Source organism: Colobus angolensis, unplaced genomic scaffold (genome assembly GCF_000951035.1).
Source record: "Colobus angolensis palliatus isolate OR3802 unplaced genomic scaffold, Cang.pa_1.0 Scaffold117, whole genome shotgun sequence".
Classification (NCBI taxonomy): Eukaryota; Metazoa; Chordata; class Mammalia; order Primates; family Cercopithecidae; genus Colobus; species Colobus angolensis.
In genome coordinates this window covers 3023389-3046042 of record NW_012112808.1, presented here as the reverse complement: position 1 = coordinate 3046042, position 22654 = coordinate 3023389, and the positions used below count along the sequence as shown (strand labels likewise).

The 22654-nt window shown below is 40.7% G+C and overlaps 1 protein-coding gene across 4 annotated transcripts in view; it reads left to right on the top strand.

Moving 5' to 3' along the window:
• KIF16B (kinesin family member 16B) overlaps positions 1 to 22654 on the top strand; it is a 325669-nt gene that overhangs the window by 49968 nt on the left and 253047 nt on the right. For all 4 annotated transcript variants that reach the window (XM_011962694.1, XM_011962686.1, XM_011962678.1 and 1 more), the window contains exons 4-10: positions 8636 to 8752; positions 11333 to 11430; positions 12706 to 12815; positions 16131 to 16273; positions 18047 to 18215; positions 18383 to 18514; positions 20005 to 20180. In XM_011962694.1, the coding sequence (XP_011818084.1) occupies positions 8636 to 8752; positions 11333 to 11430; positions 12706 to 12815; positions 16131 to 16273; positions 18047 to 18215; positions 18383 to 18514; positions 20005 to 20180 (945 nt within the window). The remainder of the gene's footprint in view (positions 1 to 8635; positions 8753 to 11332; positions 11431 to 12705; positions 12816 to 16130; positions 16274 to 18046; positions 18216 to 18382; positions 18515 to 20004; positions 20181 to 22654) is intronic.

Here is a 22654-nt window from a genome sequence, read left to right as displayed (position 1 = left end):
CCCTTTGTCAGATGGATAGATTGCAAAAATTTTCTCCTATTCTGTAGGTTGCCTGTTCACTCTGATGATAGTTTCTTTTGCTGTGTGGAAGCTCTTTAGTTTAATTAGATCCCATTTGTCAATTTTGGCTTTTGTTGCCATTGCTTTAGGTGTTTTAGTCATGAAGTCTTTGCCCATGCCTATGTCCTGACTGGTATTGCTTAGGTTTTCTTCTAGGGTTTTTATGGTCTTAGGTCTTACGTTTACGTCTTTAATCCATCTTGAATTAATTTTTGTATAAGGCGTAAAGTATGGGTCCAGTTTCCGTTTTCTGCATATGGCTAGCCAGTTTTCCCGACACCATTTATTAAATAGGGAATCCTTCCCCCATTGCTTGTTTTTGTCAGGTTGTCAAAGATCAGATGGGTGGTGTTATTTCTGTGGCCTCTGTTCTATTCCATTTGTCTGTATCTCTGTTTTGATACCAGTACCATGCTGTTTAGTTACTGTAGCCTTGTAGTATAATTTGAAGTCAGGTAGCGTGATGCCTCCAGCTTTGTTCTTTTTGCTTAGGATTGTTTTGGCTATACGGTCTGTTTTTTGGTTCCATATGAAATTTAAAATAGTTTTTTCTAATTCTGTCAAGAAAGTCAGTGGGAGCTTGATGGGGATAGCATTGAATCTATAAATTACTTTGGGCAGTGTGACCATTTTCACAATATTGATTCTTCTATCCATGAGCATGGAATGTTTTTCCATTTGTTTGTGCCCTGTCTTGTTTCCTTGAGCAGTGGTTTGTACTTCTCCTTGAAGAGGTCCTTCATATCCCTTGTAAGTTGGATTCCTAGGTATTGTATTCTCTTTGTAGCAATTGTGAATGGGAGTTCACTCATGATTTGGCTCTCTGTTTGTCTGTTATTTGTGTATAGGAATGCTTGTGATTTTTGCACATTGATTTTGTATCCTGAGAGTTTGCTGAAGTTGCTTATCAGCTTTAGGAGATTTTGGGCGGAGATGATGGGGTTTTCTAAATATACAGTCATTGTCATCTACAAACAGGGACAATTTGACTTCCTGTTTTCCTAATTGAATACCCTTTCTTTCTTTCTTTCTTTCTCCTGCCTGATTGCCCAGGCCAGAACTTCTAACACTATGTTGAATAGGAGTGGTGAGAGAGGCCATCCTTGTCTTGTGCCAGTTTTCAAAGGGAATGCTTCCAGCTTTTGCCCATTCAGTATGATATTGGCTGTGGGTTTGTCATAAACAGCTCTTATTATTTTGAGATCCCGTCCATCAAGACCTAGTTTATTGAAAGTTTTTAGTATGAAGGGGTGTTGAATTTTGTCGAAGGCCTTTTCTGCATCTATTGAGATAATCATGCGGTTTTTGTCATTGGTTCTGTTTATGTGATGGATTGTTCAGTTTCCATGTAGTGAAGTTTTGAGTGAGTTTCTCAATCCTGAGTTCTAATTTGATTGCAGTGTGATCTGAGAGACTGTCTGTTATGATTTCCATTCTTTTGCATTTGCTGAGGAGTGTTTTACTTCCAATTATGTGGTCAATTTTAGAGTACATGTGATGTGGTGCAAAGAAGAATGTATGTTCTGTTGATTTGGGGTGGAGAGTTCTGTAGATGTCTATTAGTCCCGTTTGGTCCAGAGATGAGTTCAAGTCCTGAATATCCTTGTTAATTTTCTGTCTTGTTGGTCTGTCTAATATTGACAGTGGGGTGTTAAAGTCTCCCACTATTATTGTGTGGGAGTCTAATTCTCTTTGTAGGTCTCTAAGAACTTGCTTTATGAATCTGGGTGCTCCTGTATGGGGTGCATATCTATTTAGGATAGTTAGCTCTTCTTGTTGCATTAATCCGTTTACCATTGTGTAACGCCCTTCTTTTTAATTTTTGATCTTTGTTGGCTTAAAGTCTATTTTATCAGAGACTAATATTGCAACCCCTGCTTTTTTTTGCTTTCCATTTGCTTGGTAAATATTCTTCTCTTCCTTTATTTTGAGCCTTTGTGTGTCTTTGCACGTGAGATGGGTCTCCTGAATACAGCACACAAATGGGTCTTGACTCTTTATCTAATTAAAAATGCCAGTCTGTGTCTTTTAATTGGGGCATTTAGCCCTTTTATATATAAGGTTAATATTGTTATGTGTGTATTTGATCCTGTCATTATGATGGTAGCTGGTTATTTTGCCCGTTAGTTGATGCAGTTTCTTCACAGTATCGATGGTCTTTACAATTTTGTATGTTTTTGCAGTGGCTGGTACCAGTTTTTCCTTTCCATATTTAGTGCTTCCTTCAGGAGCTCTTGTAAGGCAGGCCTAGTGGTGGCAAAATCTCTCAGCATTTGCTTGTCTGTAAAGGATTTTATTTCTCCTTTGCTTAGGAAGGTTAGTTTGGCTGGATATGAAATTCTGGGTTGAAAATTCTTTTCTTTAAGGATGTTGAATATTGGCCCCCACTCTCTTCTGGCTTGTAGGATTTCTGCTGAGAGATTCACTGTTAGTCTGATGGGCTTCCCTTTGTGGGTAACCCGACATTTCTCTCTGGCTGCCATTAACATTTTTTCCTTCATTTCTACCTTGGTGAATCTGCCGATTATGTGTCTTGAGTTTTGCTGTACTCGAGGAGTATCTTTGTGGTGTTCTCTGTGTTTCCTGAATTTGGATGTTGGCCTGTCTTGCTAGGTTGGGGAAGTTCTCCTGGATAATAGCCTGACGAATGTTTTTCAACTTGGTTCCATTCTCCCCATCACTTTGAGGTACACCAATCAAACGTAGGTTTGGTCTTTTCACATAGTCCCATATTTCTTGGAGGCTCCATTCATTCCTTTTCATTCTTTTTTCTCTAATCTTGTCTTCATGCTTTATTTCATTAAGTTGATCTTCAATCTCTGATATCCTTTCTTCTGCTTGATCTGTTTGGCTATTAATACCCGTTTATGAAGTTCTTGTGTTTTTGAGCTCCATCAGGTCTTTTGTGTTCTTCTCAAAACTGGTTATTCCAGTTAGCAATTCGTCTAACCCTTTTTCAAGGTTCTTAGCTTCCTTGCATTGGGTTAGAACACACTTCCTTAGCTCAGAGGAGTTTGTTTTCCCACCTTCTGAAGCCTGCTTCTGTCAATTCATCAAACTCATTCTCCATCCAGTTTTGTTTCCTTGCTGGCAAGGAGTTGTAATTCTTTGGAGGAGAAGCAGCATTCTGGTTTTTTGAATTTTCAGCCTTTTTGCACTGGTTTTTCCTCATCTTTGTGGATTTATCTACCTTTGGTCTTTGATGTTGGTGACCTTTGTGTGGATGTCCTTTTTTTGATGTTGATGCTATTTCTTTCTGTTTGTTTTCCTTCTAACAGTCAGGCCCCTCTGCTACAGGTCTCCTGGAGTTTCCTGGAGGTTCACTCCAGACCCTGTTTGCCTGGGTATCACCAGTGGAGGCTGCAGAACAGCAAAGGTTGCTGCCTGTTCCTTCCTCTGGAAGCTTTGTCCCAGAGGGGCACCCACCAGATGCCAAATGGAGCTCTCCTGTATGAGGCGTCTGTCAGCCCCTGCTGGGAGGTGTCAGGAGGCATGGGGGTCAGGGACCCACCCGAGGAGGCAGTCTGTCCCTTAGCAGAGCGCGAGCGCTGTGCTGGGAGAACCGCTGGTCTCTTCAGACCTGGCAGGTAGGAACGTTTAAGTCTGCTGAAGCTGTGCCCACAGCCACCCTTTCCCCCAGGTGCTCTGTCCCAGGAAAATGGGAGTTTTATCTATAAGCCCCTGACTGGGCTGCTGCCTTTCTTTCAGAGATGCCCTGCCCAGTGAGGAGAAATCTAGAGAGGCAGTCTGGCTACAGGGGCTTTGCCAAGCTGTGGTGGGCTCCGCTTAGCTCGAACTTCCTGGCAACTTTGTTTACACTGTGAGGGACAAACCGCCTACTCAGGCCTCAGTAATGGTGGGTGCCCTACCACCCACTAAGCTCAAACATCCCAGGTCCACTTCGGACTGCGGTGCTGGCAGCGAGAATTTCAAGCCAGTGGATCTTTGTTTTCTGGGCTCTGTGGGGATGGGATCCACTGAGCTAGACCACTTGGCTCCCTGGCTTCAGGTTCCTTTCCACAGGAGTGAGTAGTTCTGTCTCTCTGGTGTTCCAGGCACCACTGGGGTATGAAAAAAATAAATAAATAAACCCCTGCAGCTAGCTTGGTGTCTGCCCAAACAGCTGCCCACTTTTGTGCTTGAAACACAGGACCCTGGTGGTGTAGGCACTTGAAGGAATCTCCTGGTCTGCGCGTTGTGAAGACCGTGGGAAAAGCATAATATTTGGGCCGGAATGCACAGTTCTTCATGGCGAGGGGAGGGAGTTCTCCTACCACTTGCACTTTCCGGGTGTGGCTGTTTTCAACCCTGCATCTGTTCACCCTCCGTGGGCTGCACCCACTGTCTAACCAGTCCCAGTGAGATGAGCCAGCCAGTACCTCAATTGAAAATCCAGACATCACCTGCCTTCTGCATTGATCTCACCGGGAGCTACAGACCAAAGCTGTTCCTATTTGGCCATCTTGCCAGCCACCAAAAGTACTTGTTTCTTGCAGCTTGAAATGTGTCCATGCACCAGAATCATCAGTACCGCCTGGGAACTTGTTAGAAATGTGAAATCTCAGGACCTATTCCAAGACCTACTGAATTAGACCTGAATTGTTTTTAGCAAGATCCCCAGTTCTCTGTGTGCACCTTAACATTTGAGAAATGTAGTCCGTTTGTAAATGGTTTGTGGAGGAAGTTGGCTTTCTGAGACAATGTAAATGTTAAAGTTGGAGGACTGGAGCGACTGTATCCAGAAGATACTGAATCAAACATCTGGGAAAAACAGGAGCTGGGTGCAGCGTTGCGCCCTTGTAGTCCCAGCTACTTGGGGAGCTGAGGTGGGAGGATTGCTTGAGGCCAGGACAAGTCCAGCCTGGGCAACATAGCGAGACCCTGTCTCTTAAAAAATTAGGAAAAAGTAGGAAGGAACAGCAGTGATGAGAATGGGAGCCTCACAGAGAGAGGTGGTGCCTGGTCTGAAAGAAGGCCTGGGAGAGGAAAGAAACTGATGTTGGTTGAACTTCTATTGGTGTCAGAAACTCTGCTTGTGTTCATATGTGCTATCTTGTTTAATCCTCACAGGACTCAAATGTGTTAAATTTTAACTCTCCTTTTCTTTGTTGAAGAGATTCAGTAAGCTTAAGGAACTTGCTCAGGTTTGTAGACCTAATTGACTTAATAGTAGCAGAGTTGGACCGTGGGGCTGTTGTACAGGGTGCTGGAGATGCCACTGGAAGGTCTTAAGGATGTGGATGAGAAGAAATGGTGTGTTCTCGATGACAGATGGATCAGGCACAGGAAATGGCTGGCAGGTCGCATCCCTGCTATAAATAGGGGAAGATGCAAGTGTAGCATGATGTGTGTGGTGTGTGTGTGTGTGTGTGTGTGTGTGTGTGTGTGTGTTTGTGATTTGAATATAAAGGCATATTGAGAAAATATATCATGTCTACTACTATAGTTCAAGTTTCCCTTAACCTTGAACAAATACCAAGTAAGATGACCATTAATATTTTTTCTCCCAAATTAATTTTAGAATTAGAAAAAAATCAATGAGCAACTTAAATCTACCATCATATGAATTAAAGACCATTAAACAAGGTCTGCTTTTCTTAATGGTTCTTCAAAACTCCAAAGGGAGGCTTTGTTCTCACACAACCTGTTCCTTAATTCAACCCAGGAGAAACTTGAAACCTAACGTTTCCCAGTTGACATGCCCGATGAGTGCGTCTTTGTTTTAACAGTGCCCTCTTGTGGGCAGTTCCCCTCAAGTGAGGCCCCAGTGATGCCTTGGATTACTCAGGAAATCAGCTTTCAAGTCTGTGCTCTGACAGGCAGCGAGGTGGGTTTCAGGTAACCAGGCCAGCCAGGTTCTGATGCCAGCAGGGAAGAGCGGTTGTCAGTCTCATAAAGCAGGCCCTCTTTCCTACCTTGGTTGTGGGGGCGGTGCTTGGTGCATCCTCTGTGGGAGCTGTGATGGGGGTATCTCGATTTCCTTGCCAAGACCCCTGGAGAGATGCAGGCAGTGCCGGCTGCTTTTCCAGATCATGGCACCAAGTTTGGGTGGGTTTTTTGAGACCCACTGAGAGTGAGGCTGAGACTGAGCCAGCCCAGGGTCTCTGCGCCTCCAGACCTGGATTTTCTAGACCTGTTTGCAGTCACGTCTCCCCCAAACCAAACCCTGCTGATCCACTGAATTGGAAAACCGCCTGCGTTAACTTTCTGGGCAATGAAGTAATAGCAAAGTGGTAGGCATAGATTTTAACCCTAGGGAATAATTTTATTCTGAAAACCTTTGGGTTTGGTTTAAATGTGATATTTTCCATGACTTTGGTTTAGTCCCAGGCCAAACTATGCGAAAAGATCCTTCTTTATTGAGAAGTGTTTAGACGACTTTTTTCCTTACTAGTGAATTCATAAAAAAAAAAGATATTTGCCTTCTGTGTTTTGTTTAATCTGAGAGAATTGGGGAAATATTTAGTTTTTACTCATATTCCATATACATTGGCGAAAATAAGACTCCAACTGGTGGTCTGGAGTCCTGAGTGTCCCTGGGGTTCCTGACTTTTGCTTCTTAAGAGAAGATCGGGGAGGGGCCCCTCAAGGTAGGATTGGGGCCTGGTTGTTGCTTTTGAGGGTGTGGGAGGAGGACACATCACAGTGGTCAGAAAGTCCTGGATGCAGCCCCAGCTCTGGCACTCCCTGGTGTGTGTCCAGTTACCTGGCCTCTCCCCCTTCAGCTTCCTCATCTGAAAAATGGGTCTTGTAACGCTACTCACCCTGTAGTGTTTTGATGAGAATTATACATGAACACACGAAAGGGTTTAGAAAGGCCGGAGTAAGTGTGAGCTGCCATTATGGTTGAGACTTGAGTAAGTCATCAGAATTTGAGAGCAAGATCGAAAACTGTCAGCTCTTAAAGCTAAAATGGTTAAGAATTAACTCAGAATGAGTGAGACTGGCAATTTGTGGAAATGACTCAATTGAAATGACAGTTCGTTGAAATCTTTTACTGATGAGGCTGAGGAAACAAAGTCTGTAGAAGTCAGTGGGAAGATGGATCTAAAGACAGCTGAGGTCCAGTTGGCTGTATTTTCATCTTGTCCTTGGATGACAGGCTGTGCTATCAGCAGGGATGGTTGAGGTGGAGCTGAGATGCAGATGGACAGGTTTATCGGCCCTGTCTAGGGTGTGGGTGTTGTGGCCAGAGGGGTGTTGTCTCCATATGTCCGCACTGATGTGGGCCATGTGCACATCCTAATGGGAATCTGGCTTCCACGCAGGGTCCCTGTACTGCCTGCACTGACTGGCAGATGTGAGTGCTCCATCACTCCTCAAATGTTGCCATGCTTTGAAATCACATAGGGAGTTTAGAAGAATGGATTCCTAGGTTCACACTCCCTTAGATTCATACTTAATTGTGCTGGGTTACCGGCCTGGCCATTGGACTTTTCCAGGCTTCCCAAGCAGTTGTAATGTGCTGCAAAGTTTGGGACCTGCTGCTCTTGGTTTGGCAGTAGCTGGTGATGACTCTTTGGTTGATCTGTCTGGGTCCCATGAGTTGGCTGATGTGGTGTCAGTCGTAGACTGAATGCTCTTGTAGGGATGCTGAGGCCCCACCTTGGACGATGGTGACACCACAGAGGAGCCCTTCACCTGAAGCTGAGCGAGCTTCCCTGTTTGGCATCTCCTCAGCGGCTGTTGTGCCTACCTTTTGAAGCAGGGAGATGCTTTATCTGCCCTTAGTGTGCTGGGCTGAGAGGACAGGAGACTACATGAAAACTTTGGTTGTCTCTTTCCAGCTGGCTATAACTAAGAAGATTTTGAACCTTGATTTCCTTCATTTACCATCAGTTATCTGGGTGAAGCATTTGTACTTCACTTCCTTTCACTATCCAAATTGTAATTATGTGGAATGTTGGACGTGGACTCAGGCCATTGTAGGTGAGACCCCCACCCTGGCCCCACACAGCTTGTCTCCCTGCCTTTTCCATCCTGGGCAAATGTCCAAATAGGAAAAAGCACCTGGACACTGACGTGGGGGAGCCCAGCCACCCCAGCCTCATCTGCACCCACCTGTCACTCAGCTCCATGAGCACCTGCAGAGATTGATTTTGAAGAGTAGCTGAGCCCTTAAAATGAAGGCATTGATTTGGCTTAGCTTGGGCAGGAATTTCTGTCTGCTGTGACCTTCAGGTTTTGAATATTTTGTTTCTGGAAGCTCTGATAGAATGAATAGCTTTATATATTTATATAATTGTGAATGGCTAATCATGATGCTTTAAAATAGTCTTTGCTTCTAAACATGATTGTCACTTTGCCTTGTTTACATTTTTATACTTCAGGATATTTTTTGGTAAACTTAAGTAGGAAAGAGGATGGGGCTGCTTTTTGTTTGCTAAAAAAGTTTGTCTTTGATTGAAAACTGTGGTATATACATATGTTGTTGTAAATGGTTCTGCAGTGATTTATTTATATGGTCTAATCCTTAATAACTGAAAGTATCATTCAAGAACATTGTCAGCACTGAAGGGGCTTTTATTAAAATCTATGCTAATTGTGTCTTTTGTATGTTCTTTTTGGCTTTCAGGTTTTCAAAACCCTTGGCACAGACGTCGTGAAGTCTGCATTTGAAGGTTATAATGCTTGTGTCTTTGCATATGGGCAAACTGGATCTGGAAAGTCATACACTATGATGGGAAATTCTGTACGTTGTTTATACTGTGTGGGAAGGAAATTTCTCATTATCTTTCTCTGCACTGGTAGAATGATCTCTTTTATCTGTTTGGTCTGTACTAACTTTTCATGTTCTGATTATTCTTTAGTAATAAGATAAAACTCAGTAATAAGTTGGACTAAATTTCCTTTGAGAGAGTTTAAATTAGAAATAATTTTAAGTATATAAGCATGAATAATGGATGCAAGTCCCTGTTCATTTTCTGTTTTAAAGGCCTTATAATCTTATCAAAAAAGTGTGTTGGGCCCATGAGTAATTTATTCTTCTTTTCTGCCAACACAACCGTTTGAATAAAATTACTGAAGTCTGTTCTTTTTAAAATTATTCAAAACATTTTTCCCCAAGTAAAATGTAAAAAAAATTCTAACTCTTTGATAGAAAGGTACTACATAAATCCTGAAAATACATTAAAAAGTTAGAATTATATAGTTTATATAGAGTTTACATATTTATAAACATACCGTATGCAGTTTTATAAGCTATGTAAGTTAACTGATATTAATGTTATACTTGCCCCAAAATACAGAGGAGAAAAAACTAGGAATTATTGCAAGAACTTTCTTGTTCTGTGTTTTCTCCAGATTTAGATCATTCTTCTGTTTTCTTTTTTTTTTTTTTTTTTGAGATGGAGTCTCACTCTGTCGCCCAGGCTGGAGTGCAGTGGTGCGATCTCGACTCATTGCAAGCTCTGCCTCCTGGTTTCAAGTGATTCTCCTGCCTCAGCCTCCCAAATAGATGACGGGTGCGCATCATCACGCCTGGCTAATTTTGTATTTTTAGTGGAGATGGGGTTTCACCATGTTGGCCAGGCTGGTCTCAAGCTCCTGACTTTAGATGATCCACCCGCGTCGGCCTCCCAAAGTGCTGGGATTACAGGCGTGAGCCACTGTGCCTGGCCTGTTTTTTTTCTTTTCTTATTTCTTAATGAAAGCTCTGTTCATTGCCTGCCAAACCTGTGGCATGGTCAAGATGTAGAGACACTAGTGGAAGATGATTGAAGGTTTCCTGCTGGCAGACATGTGGTGTCTTTAATGCTGAAGATTTGGAGGTTCATGGAAGTCATGTGTTAGAAAACAGAACTTTCCAGAATAAATTATTTCAGGACATGTAACCTCACTGCTTACATCCAGGCTTTTCCTTTACACAAGAAGTCAGTCAGTGTTGTTCGGCAAGTCCTCAATCTGAAAAGGGAAGAACAAACGAGAGGACCAAACAGCTAATTTCGAGAGTTTCACATTTCCTTTTATCATTACTTCACAGTTCCTCCTTTCCTACTGTGTCTTTGGGAAAAAAAAATAAACTTCTAAAAGTGAAATTTGTATGTTGATTCCCTAGTAACTATTTTATGTAAGTCAAACATTTATAAAGCACTCACCGATTACAAGTGTTTTTCTCTGATCTTATAGTTGAGTGCTGCTTGGGTATCCTTTCTTTATTTTAAAGTAAGAACCAAAAATATGATGTAAGACTCATTTTTCCTTGTTAAGAATTAGTACTGATTTAATGGTACAAAGAAAAAACAATCTCTGAATACAGTCATGCCGTCTTCTACTTTTTGGGCATGGGGGTTGAGTGAAGGTAGGGAGGGAGCATGACAAGAAAGCATTGATGCTCTGCCTTAGTTTCCTAGCAAGATCATTTTGCCTGATTTTTACTGTATTCTGAGGTTCATCAGCTTTTTAAGGCTGACTGAAACATAAATATTATTGAATGTTATACCCACATTGTATAAATAATATGGTAAATTAAAATTTTCCATCGAGGAAGGCTATGGTAGGGGTTAGCTATCAAAGTAGGGACATAGCATGTGGTTTTTTTTTTTTTTTTAAATGGATTTTTGCTCTTGTTGCCTAGGCTGGAATGCAATGGCGCAACCTCCGCCTCCCAGGTTCAAGCGATTCTCCTGCCTCAGCCTACCCAGTAGCTGGGATTACAGGCATGTGCCACTACACCTGGCTAATATTTGTATTTTTAGTAGAGACACGGTTTCACCATGTTGGCCAGGCTGGTCTCGAACTCCTGATCTCAGGTGATCTACCCACCTCGGCCTCCCAAAGTGCTGGGATTAAAGGCTGAGCCACTGCACCTGGCAAGCATGGATTTTAATGTGGTCTTGTTATGTAAGTTTTTAAGATAATTATTAACTGCCATGGGGATTACTAAGTTTTTCTTGGTGTTTCTTTTTTTGCCTGGTGTGTATTTCACCTACCTTGGTCATTTGAGCATATATTTTTAACATTTATTGTACAGTTATAGACTGTCTTATTTAAACGTTAGAGATTAAGTTTCCTTGTTCGTAAGCCATGATTTAACTAACAACTGATGACCATATATTATCAGAGTCCCAGCATGTATAAATCAGAAGCCTCAATCATCTCATTTCATAAAGTAGAAAGCAGCCCTGGAAGGGGTATATGGCGTGGGCCGTGGTAGGCCAGGAGTTGGCATATAGGCCACTTGAGTCTAAGTTCGCACCAGCAAATTGCAGATTCAATCATCAGTTGCTTTTATTTTGAGTGACAGCTGTGACATTAGTCCTTCCCATTGCAGGGAGATTCTGGCTTAATACCTCGGATCTGTGAAGGGCTCTTCAGTCGGATAAATGAAACCACCAGATGGGATGAAGCTTCTTTTCGAACTGAAGTCAGGTAGGGCCTGTGGCCTGAGTAACCGAGTATGAGCTTGATTAGAGTCAATGCTGGTTGGCTTGCATTTAGTTGCTGGAAATGGATAAGGTCTTTAGATTCCTAAAGAAAAAGTCTTCCCTTTTCCCCTCCTGTGATCATGGTTTGGGGATAAAGCTTAAAACACGTAAGTTTTTAGTGATTTTCTTGGGTACAGTTTGGATAAGGATTTGGGAGCTGGTAGAAATAACAGCTTGGTCAGAAACTAATGTGGGATGTTCATCTCAAATGGAGTGAGCTGCTGACTTTTAAGTGTATGCCCCATTACTTGCCTCATTCTTTTAGCTTAGTAAGGTTTATATTATTCTTTATCTTGGCTGGATCACTATAAATCTAACCTACGAGAAAATCTGAGTGGTTGAGATGCTTTTTCCTCCTTGAAATTAAACCTATGAGGGGAGCCAGTCTCTTTGGTAGTTTCAAGGGCAGACCCAGATATGGCAATATAGGGTTTTTACACCTACTTGACTGCTGTGTGGTCTTGGACAAGTTATTTGAATCACACTAAACCTCCCTTGCCTAACCTATAAAATGAGGTTAGTAGTGGTACTTATCTCTGTGTATTGTAGGAATTCAATGAAATAATCCATGTCTAGTGCTTAGCATGGTACAGTAAGTCCTTACTTTTTTTTTTTGAGATGGAGTCTCATTCTGTCGCCCAGGCTGGAGTACAGTGGCATACTCTTGGCTCATTGCAACCTCCACCTCCCAGGTTCAAGTGATTCTCCTGCCTCAGCCTCCCAAGTAGCTTGGATTACAGGCATCCATTACTATGCCCGGCTAATTTTTGTATTTTTAGTAGGAATGGGGTTTCACCATGTTGGTCAGGCTGGTCTCGAACTTCTGACCTCAAGTGATCCATCTGCCTCGGCCTCCCAAACTGTTAGGATTACAGGCTTGAGCCACCACCCCTGGCCTCATGTCATTTCTTGATACATTCTTAGAAATCGTGACTTTAAGTGAAACAACATTTCTTATCAACATTATAGCAACACGATGTTGAAGGAAGCAGTGTTATTTGAGGACCCACTGTATGTCCTTTCCCTTAAAGTTGCACTTTCCAAGAACCTGTCAGTGACCTTAAGTGAGGACTCATCGTACCTGATACATAGTCACCACTCGTAAATGGTAACTTCTGCTGTTGCTATTTATGTTAGCAGGTTGCTGCTGTTATGTGTTGTTACTGATATTAATGTCTGAAATCATTTTTCTGAGTTCAATTTTATTTAAAATTTTTAGCTACTTAGAAATTTATAATGAACGTGTGAGAGATCTACTTCGGCGGAAGTCATCTAAAACCTTCAATTTGAGAGTCCGTGAGCATCCCAAAGAAGGCCCTTATGTTGAGGGTAAGAGGAGATATTTCACAGCCATATTCGTTTTGCAGTCTATGTAAAAACACTTTCAAAGAAAAAATACAGCATAATGGTGAGCTTTTAAAAATTTATTTAATTTTAATTTTGGAATTTTGTTAGAGTAAGAATGACATGAACTGTCACTACATGATGTTCAGTTAGTGAATTTCTACTTCACTGGCCATTGGCTGATTTTATGAGGCTTACCAATAGATTTCCTCTGTTTTTAAGAAATCTCTGGAATTTTCTTTTCCAAATGTAAGGTAAGGTAAGCAAACCTGCAATCTGTCTCTCTAAATGGCACTGCATTTTTGCAGTGTATCTTTACTGACCCTAATGGTGATATATGACAATAAAGATATTCTGAACCTCTTGCCTCTTAGGAAGTGTGTTTGGAGGATTTCCTCTGTGGGTTTCAGCATCTGTGTTGTGATATGCTAGTTGTGGCACAGTCAGTTGTGAGGAATAACACAAGCAATGATGAGTACAGAATTGGCCTTTGCTAATTATTTAAGAATCGGCTGGATTTAAAACTGTCCTCTTAATGAAGCTGATCGTACCTCCTCTGTATAAGGCAACTTAGAATGGCTGGCCTGCAGGAATCACACATAGAGACATGCTTTCATGTTCTTCATTTGTGTCTCTGTGGATGCAGGACAGAACTGGTCACAGGTTTAAAGTTCTTCCTGGTTTTGGTTGTCTTCTTTTACTGGGGGATACAACAGGACCCCATCTGTATTTTTTTTTTATTTTTTATTTTGGGACGGAGTCTCACTCTGTCCCCCAGGCTGGAGTGCAGTGGTGTGATCTTGGCTCACTACAAGCTCCGCCTCCTGAGTTCAAGCACTTCTCTGCCTCAGCCTCCTGAGTAGCTGGGATTACAGGCGTCTGCCACCGTACCCGGCTGATTTTTGTATTTTTGGTAGAGACGGTGTTTCACCATCTTGGCCAGGCTGGTCTTGAACTCCTGACCTCGTGATCCACCCGCCTCGGCCTCCCAAAGTACTGGGATTACAGGCATGAGCCACCATGCCCGGCCCATCTGTACTTTAATAAATTTCCACTTAAACTTTTGCCTTGTATGCCCAAAGCAAAGTGTGCCAGTATGTAGTTGTTCTATGGCATGTGGTATAGCTATCAGTGTTAAGAGTTTTTAGCCTAACTCATGCCTTCATGTTTTCTGACAAGTGTCTTATCACATGTTAAAACATATAAAACTGATGTATGAAGAGACAAAATAACAAAACAGGGCAAACATCTAGAATCTGACCTCGATACTTAGGAGAATTTAGTTTATAATCAATGTGCTATTCAAACCTTAGGGAAATTATTGGAGGGATTATTAAGCTGTCTAGGAGGAGAAAAAAAGTAAATTGGTACCACAACTCAGTTTTACACCAGGATAAATGGTAACTAGACTGAAGATTTAAGTGTAAAAATATTACATAATAAAATAACTATAAAAATCCGTGAGTTAATTTTTTTCCCAGAAACCTGGAGGAAAGAAGGCTTTTAAAAACCTAACTTAAAACTCAGAAACCGTAAAATAAACAATGTTAAATTAGAAATGGTTAAACAAAGAATAGCAAAATAAAACATCGTGCTTGACAGAAACACTGTAAGCGAAGTAAAAAGCTTAATTACAAAATAGGAAAAATATTTTCAATTCAAGTTTTAGACAAAGGACTTATTTTCCTACTATATAAAGAACTCCTGTAAATCGGTAAGGACAGATTCAACAACCAAGTAGAAAAATGAACAAAGAATATGTGTGACTAGGCTCTTCATAGACATGGAAATACAGATGATTTTTACGTGCAGGAAGGAATGCTTAGCCTCACTCATACTAAGAGAAAAACAAAATAAAAATACTTGGAGGTAACATTTGTCATCCATCTTTGGCAGACGTAAATAATCCTGATAAGACAGTATTGTGGAGGGTGCTGGGAGACAAGCACTCTTATACCTTGCTACTGCTGGGTGTAAATTGCCCTATATGGAGAACAGTTTTGCAATAGTTATCAAAATTTCTGTCTAGAAATTCCACCTCTAAGAATTTATTCTGTATAAACATTCACAGACATTTGAAAAGACTTATGTGCAAGACTGTTTGTAGCAGCATTACTCATAATTGGAAACAAAATATGAACAACTTCTGTAGTCTCCATGGTTAAATTGGTCATGGTACATGCATATGATCCAATCCCCTGCAGCCTTAAAAATGAATGAGGAAACACCTTAACTGATATAGAATGTTCTTTAATGTATTATTCCATTTAAAAGCAGGGTGCAAACTAATGCTTATGGTATGCTACCATTTGTATGTAAGAGGGAAAAGACAGTTCTAGATAAATATGATTGCTTGTATATGTATAGGTTATTTCTAGAAGGGTATGTAACATTTGGTTCCCTGACAGAAGGGGAAGTGGGGAGCTATAGCATAGGGACAGGGACCCTTTACACAGTGTAACTGTGCAGCCTTTGACTTTAGAACCATATGAATGTTCCAGAAAAGTCAATGAAACAATGTTTTTAAACGATTTAAAAAATGCCATTGGGTTTTGCATGCAGGCAGTGCTTTTACATTTTTCTTCTATGTGCTATGACTAATGTTAATGAGGTTGATGATAATATAATAGCTAACCTTTATCTTAAATACCTTATGTCAGAGGCCCCTAACTCCTGGGCTGCAGACTGGTACTGATCCATATCCTCTTAGGAAGTGGGCCGCACAGTAGGAGGTGAACAGCCAGGGAGCGAGCATTACTACCTGAGTTGTGCCTCCTGTCAGATCAGTGGCAGCATTAGATTCTCATAGGAGCACGAACTCTATTCTGAACTGCACATATGATGGATCTGGGTGGCATGCTCCTAATGAGAATATGTCTAATGCCTTATGATCTGAGGTATGGAACAAGTTCATCCTGGATCTGTTCCCCTTACCCCTCATCCATGGAAAAATGACCTTCCATGAAACTGATCTCTGGTGCCAAAAAAGTTGGGGACCGTGGCCTTATGTGGTAGGTACACATGATCACGTGAGGTAACTGAGGCACAGTGAGGTGAAGCAGCTTGTCCATAACTATGTAAAGCCACAGCTAGTAAGCAGCAGAGCTGGGATTCAACCCCAGCCACCCAGCCACCCAGCTCCCAGGTCTGTGTTACATACCACCGCCCTAGAGAGACAAGTGAGGTCTTCAGACAGGTCAGCAGATTTTGGAGTTGTGTATTATTTCATAGAGGGCAATTTTGTATTCCATTTTCTATATATTAGGGGGATTTCTTCACCCCTTCCATTTTTTTTTTCAGATTTATCCAAACATTTAGTACAGAATTATGCTGACGTAGAAGAACTTATGGATGCGGGTAATATCAACCGGACCACCGCAGCGACTGGGATGAACGACGTCAGCAGCAGGTCTCATGCCATCTTCACCATCAAGTTCACTCAGGTAAGGGCAGCTGCGGGCCTGGCTGGCTCCATCCCTGAGGTCTTTACTTGCTGATTAGCACCAGCTGAGGACCGATCATTGTTGAACCAGGAGCAGCAGCAGGTAAAGGTGACTGACTGTCATTTTCTTGTTAATTAGAGTTGAACATGTGCTGTGTGCTGAGTTTCTCTGTGGTTACAATCACAGTAATTTGAAATATCCTGATGTGTACCCTTAAGAAATACTTAGCAGGCTTCCACCCTGTTCTAGACATAAAACAACTTGCTCTGTGCTTAATTAAGCAAAAGTTTTCATTGTTGCAAACTCTGTGGGATATAATGGATTGTGAGTCAGACCAGCTGGAAGCCAAGGTGAGTAGCTCAGTGCAGTGCATTACCCATTACCGCTCCATGGCACTCACCTTGCTGTGTTGATTATGATTATTAGAGTGATATTAAAGGGCAGCGAATATTTATAAGTACTAATGTAGGAATTCATTATGATCAAGAGGTTGAGAGCATCTTGAACATCTGTGGAAATTATTGAGGGTAAATATTTTAACACTGAGGCCAGTAGAGTAGATGAATGCAAAAATGAAGTGTCCTGTCAGGGTCTAAGTATATGCTGGGAACTTAGGGATGTCCTCATCTGTGTTAGCAGTTGGACACATCAGATACAAAGAGGCAGTATTTTATTAATGAGGAGATCAAAGAGCAAGAAAATGAATTCTTTAAGGCCAGTCAGAACAGCTTGCCTTAAATTCTCCATATCGTAATCTTCTGTTAGACCTTTCCTTTTGATTTGCTCAAGTTGATTGGTTTTTCTCCTGCTTTCTGGTTAGTGCCTGATTAGCATATGGCCATCGCTCATTTTTTTTTTTTTTTTTTTTTGACACATGATTTCACTCTGTTGTCCAGGCTAGAGTGCAGTGTTGTGATCACGGCTCACTGCAGTCTCAACCTTCTGGGCTCAAGCGATCTCCCACCTCAGCTTTCCAGGGAGCTGGGACTACAGGTGCACAACACCACGCCCAGCTAATTTTTTTTTTTTTTAAATTTTTTCTAGAGATGATGTCTCACTATGTTGCCGAGGCTGGTCTTGAACTCCTAGGCTCAAGCGATGCTCCCACTTTGGCCTCCCAAAGTGCTGGGATCACAGGCATAAGCTGCTGGGCCTGGCCACCATCTCTTATTTCTAGGAGGTTTATATTTCTATAAAAATATGGTAATTTGGGGGGCATTTTGGTTCAAAATGTAACACATAGATCAGAAGTCTTTATGAACATAAACTTTTGGTAGAATTCAGAAGCAAGGAATATAGTATTTAAGATTTTACATTAAAAAAATAATTTGTGCAACAAGATGTTTTAACATCCGATAATGGTTGAATGCTCTTTTCTGTAGTTGTCTACATCGATCATATTTTGGAAAGCTTTTGTTCTTAGAAGGCTGGGACTCTAGATGAGAATAAAAGTTACTGTTTGTTTACTTACATTTCTCTGCTGAGTGCCACTCAGTGCCTAATTTTCTGTTCTTTCCACAGCCTGATTCAGCAGGGCTTTGTTGAGAATGGAAAGATTCTTCAGAAAGTTTAAGAATCATATACAGTAACTTCTGTTGCACTGGATTAAATGTGAGAAGTTTCTATAATCAGTATGAAGGCCAATAAAACAAAACTGAAAAATATCTGCCCTGAGAGATCTCAGTGAGGAGTGAAAAATAATTAGAATTTATATCATCAGCAACATCAGGGCCCTTTGCATCTCTTCAATTTTACTTTTTTATTTTACCACAGGCTAAATTTGATTCCGAAATGCCATGTGAAACCGTCAGTAAGATCCACTTGGTTGATCTTGCCGGAAGTGAGCGTGCAGATGCCACTGGAGCCACCGGGGTTAGGCTAAAGGAAGGGGGAAATATTAACAAGTCCCTCGTGACTCTGGGGAACGTCATTTCTGCCTTAGGTATGCTTACGCCTGGCTCCTGCCTCCTCTTTTTCCTCCTCTTTTTCCTCATGTGTAACATTTGTGTTGCAAACTGAGGTAATATCTTCAAGGTTTTTTGAAGCAAAAGTAGAGGAAAAAAATTTTACTAATTGTCCTTTTTCCCCTTTTTTTCTTCCTTTTCATAGCCGATTTATCTCAGGATGCTGCAAACACTCTTGCAAAGAAGAAGCCAGTTTTTGTGCCTTACAGGGATTCTGTGTTGACTTGGTTGTTAAAAGATAGCCTTGGAGGAAACTCTAAAACTATCATGATTGCCAGTAAGCGTTTTAAGTTACTTTTCTGAGCATACAATATTTTCTGTGAATTAACTGTAAATATTTAACTTTAAAGTGTCTTATTAGGAAATAGCACCTTTTACATCTTAAAAAAGTAATAGTTTTTCTATCTTGAAGAAAATCACCTCCTATGATCCTGCTGTGACTCAGTCTGTAGTATCAGCATTAGCTGTTATGTCACCTTGCCGTATTTGGGAAGCTGTGATAACATGCAGGAAGACTTTTCAGCTTTTCTTTGCTTAAAGTATAAGGTAGAAACTCACCTCATAGGAGAAAAATCATAGGAACACAAAGTAAAAATAACCCAACTTTGTTTTTTTATTTAAGGCAGTAAATGGGGAATTTAAAAGTAAGAATTGGGAGGGGAAAAAAAACCCAATGCATAAAACAAATAGTGATAACAGTAATATGCTTTATGTCTATATTTCAGCCAATAACTGACAGAAGCAGAATAGAGAACAAATATAGAAAGGGGAGATAATTGCTTGGGAGAAGTCAGGACTTGTTTCCCTTCTGACTCTACTTTCCCTTCCCTCTTCCTCTCTTTCCTCTTCCCTTCCCCTATCTTCATGCCCTTCCCATGCCTCATGCCATGTGCTAACTATGGAGCCACGGGATTTACCCTGGGTTGTACACCCACATGCATTTGTATAGTCACCTCAGCCTTAATTAAAGTTGAGTGGGCCGGGTGCAGTGCTCAAGCCTGTAATCCCAGCACTTTGGGAGGCCGAGACGGGCGGATCATGAGGTCAGGAGATCGAGACCATCCTGGCTAACATGGTGAAACCCCGTCTCTACCAAAAAATACAAAAAACTAGCTGGGCGAGGTGGCGGGCGCCTGTAGTCCCAGCTACTCGGGAGGCTGAGGCAGGAGAATGGCGTAAACCCAGGAGGCGGAGGTTGCAGTGAGCTGAGATCCGGCCACTGCACTCCAGCCTGGGCGACAGAGCGAGACTCTGTCTCAAAAAAAAAAAAAAAAAAAAAAAGTTGAGTGGTAGTGGTGGAGGTGGGTAAGATTAACCAAACTTTAAGAAGAGAATGGATTGATTTGTGACCCTTTTCAAAACTTATCATATTGTTTTTTTTTTTTTCCAGATGGTAGACTTTGCCAGAACTTTTAAAAGTATTTGAATTCCTACTTAATGTTGAGATGACAAATAGTCTTTAAACCACCTTCTTACATTTTCAGCAGGGAAAACTACCTAACTATAGGGGAATATCTCATATCTCATTTTAGACTTGGTTAGGTGGTTGATTCTAGATTTGAGAAGAGCAAAATGATACTTTATTTTGTATTGTGAACACTCTTTCCTAGAAATGTTAGATAATTTTTCATATTCATTACTGTGGCAATGAATATTTAGTCTATCCAATGACCTGGGGTTAATCTGACTTTTAAATTACAAACCAACTTTGTGCTAAATGAAATATGGAGTGCTGGGTAAATTATTTTTTGAATACATTCTTCACAGCCATTTCACCTGCTGATGTCAATTATGGAGAAACCCTAAGTACTCTTCGCTATGCAAATAGAGCCAAAAACATCATCAACAAGCCTACCATTAATGAGGATGCCAACGTCAAACTTATCCGTGAGCTGCGAGCTGAAATAGCCAGACTGAAAACGCTGCTTGCTCAAGGGAATCAGGTTGGGTTTTTCTGAGATTTATGGATAATTTTCTTTGAGTAATGGCATCTATTTCTAGATCTTAATGAGACAATTTTCTCACTCATGCTATTGATTTGAGTAAATAAGTGCTAAATAAAGCTTTGAATGAGTTAGCCAGTCCCTCGTTTACATCAACCTCTTGTTGGCCTTTGCATTCATTATGGGCCCAGTGTGTAAGATTTTATCTACTAAATATGAAATGATTAACAATCTAATAGTTGTCAATTATGGATGGAAATGTAGTATGCAATAGGATTAATGGCATAATCTCTTGAAGTGGAAAGAAATTGATATGCTTAGAGTAGTATTTAAAATTTCACCCATGCATTTTATGACTTTAAAATGTGTTTTAACAGAGTAAAAGACTTGTTTGAACATCCTTCCGAATGTCTGTGTCGCATCACCTATTAGGGAGGTGATTCTGGTGGCCCAGCGACACATGTGTATTGTACCTGTGACCTGGCCGAAATGCTGTCCCTGGGCCCTCGCTTGATTGTTGAAATAGTCTCATTTTAAGGATCTGTTGGGATTCTAGTGAAGATTCCTTGTCTTGTGATTTTCTCAGTCAGCGTCCTGATAGTCCGCATGGTGTATGTACAGAGTTACATTCTGTGATGAATGGTGGACGTACAGTTCTGATAGGCTTAGATATTGCCGTGAAGAAAGGCAACCCGTGAAAGAAAATGAAGGATAGCTTTTTTAAATGTTGAAATGTTGATGTTAGACTGGAGTTATCCTGCTTTCTTAACTCATGAATGGATGTCTTAAGTATATCGTGAAAAGAAATGCTTTTCTTTAGTGCAAAGTGGTCCCTCTTGGAGCAGTGCTTTCCACATGGGATTATGTGGCACTTGAAGCTCTTGGCATCCCATAAATGTTTTGAAAATATTGACGGGATGAAAACCTCACTGAATTTCCCATGTCCTGAAATGTACCTGGCAGTTCTTTCCCACAAGATGGTGGACAGCAGTTGAATAGGAATTGTTCATTGTGCTTAAAAATATCTCCATATGCATTTTACTCTGTGGTGTGGAGCCTCCCTTGTGTGAAAGAAGTAGTCAGAATGAGGAGTCCAGCTTCATGTGATGAGGCCCTTATAACATGAACCACAATAGTCATTTTTGTTTATACACCTTGTTATTAGAATCTTTTTCTTTTCTTTTCCTTTCGAGTTGGAGTCTCACTCTGTTGCCCAGGCTAGAGTACAGTGATGCAATCATGGCTCACTGCAACCTCCACCTCCCAGGTTCAAGTAATTCCCATGCCTCAGCCTCCCGAGTAACTGGGAGGTGCCTGCCACCATGCCTGGCTAATTTTTTTGTATTTTTAGTAGAGATGGGGTTTCACCATGTGGGCCAGTCTGGTCTGGAACTCCTGACCTCAAGTGATCTGCCCGCCTTGGCCTCCCAAAGTGCTGGGATTACAGGTGTGAGCCGCCACGTCCGGCCTGGAATCTTTTTCAATGTTTTTAAAACATTGCTTATATAAAGTAAGAATTTAATGATGATTTGATTGGATCTCTCAAATTACTATATGTGAAGGAAAGTATTTGGAAAATTCTAGGTGCAGTTCCTTGTGCTTAACCTTTTGTTAGGTTAAAAGAATGAAGGGAAAAAATATTATCTTTTTTAAACTAAACTGAGGAAATCATTGGAAGAAACCTTATATAGATCAAAAACCTTTAATTTATTAAAACTTTATATTTTCTCTGTAAAAAATGCCTTCAGAGATACTGGTATGTCATATAGTTACCTTATATTTTGTAGTCTTTTTTGCATTTCCTTTTATGACCTATTACCACTGCTGTATTTAAGGGAGTATTTTTGTTGCTGTAATTTTGGGGGTGAGGATATAAAAGGCAGTTAAGTCTATTTCAGAACACATTGCAGATAAAAATTTTAATATACAATATATTACAAGAAAAATGTGAATCCAATTTAAAATAATTTATCATGCTATGAAGCTATAAATTGTTTTGAGACAATGTAGGCTTATCCTAAATTAATTAAATTTATGAAGCTTAATAAAAACAGCAGGTGTTCTTAAATGTCCATTAAACATCTCTGTATACATTTTTCTGGGAGTATTGCTCTATTACTAGACTATTCTATCCCAGGTACTGCTGTGGTTCATTGAGAATGTTATTCAAATCTCAGTTCTATTTCTAGGCTTATTTTTTTAAGCACAGCTAAATAAAAATCAGCTTCTACTTTTAATAATTTTCTGTCTTTGCCATTGCAAAAAGTCACGTGCATCAGAGTTTTTAAAGCACCATTTTAGTAAAGCAAAAGGTTTTGACATGTATTTGATTCTTCTACTATGTAGATCTACATATGTAGATATATATATCTACATATATCTTTTATTGAAGTATTATCCCCAAAAATTGCACATTATATGTGTATAGTTCACTGAGTTTTCATAAGCTAAATTCACCCATCTAACCTGCTTCT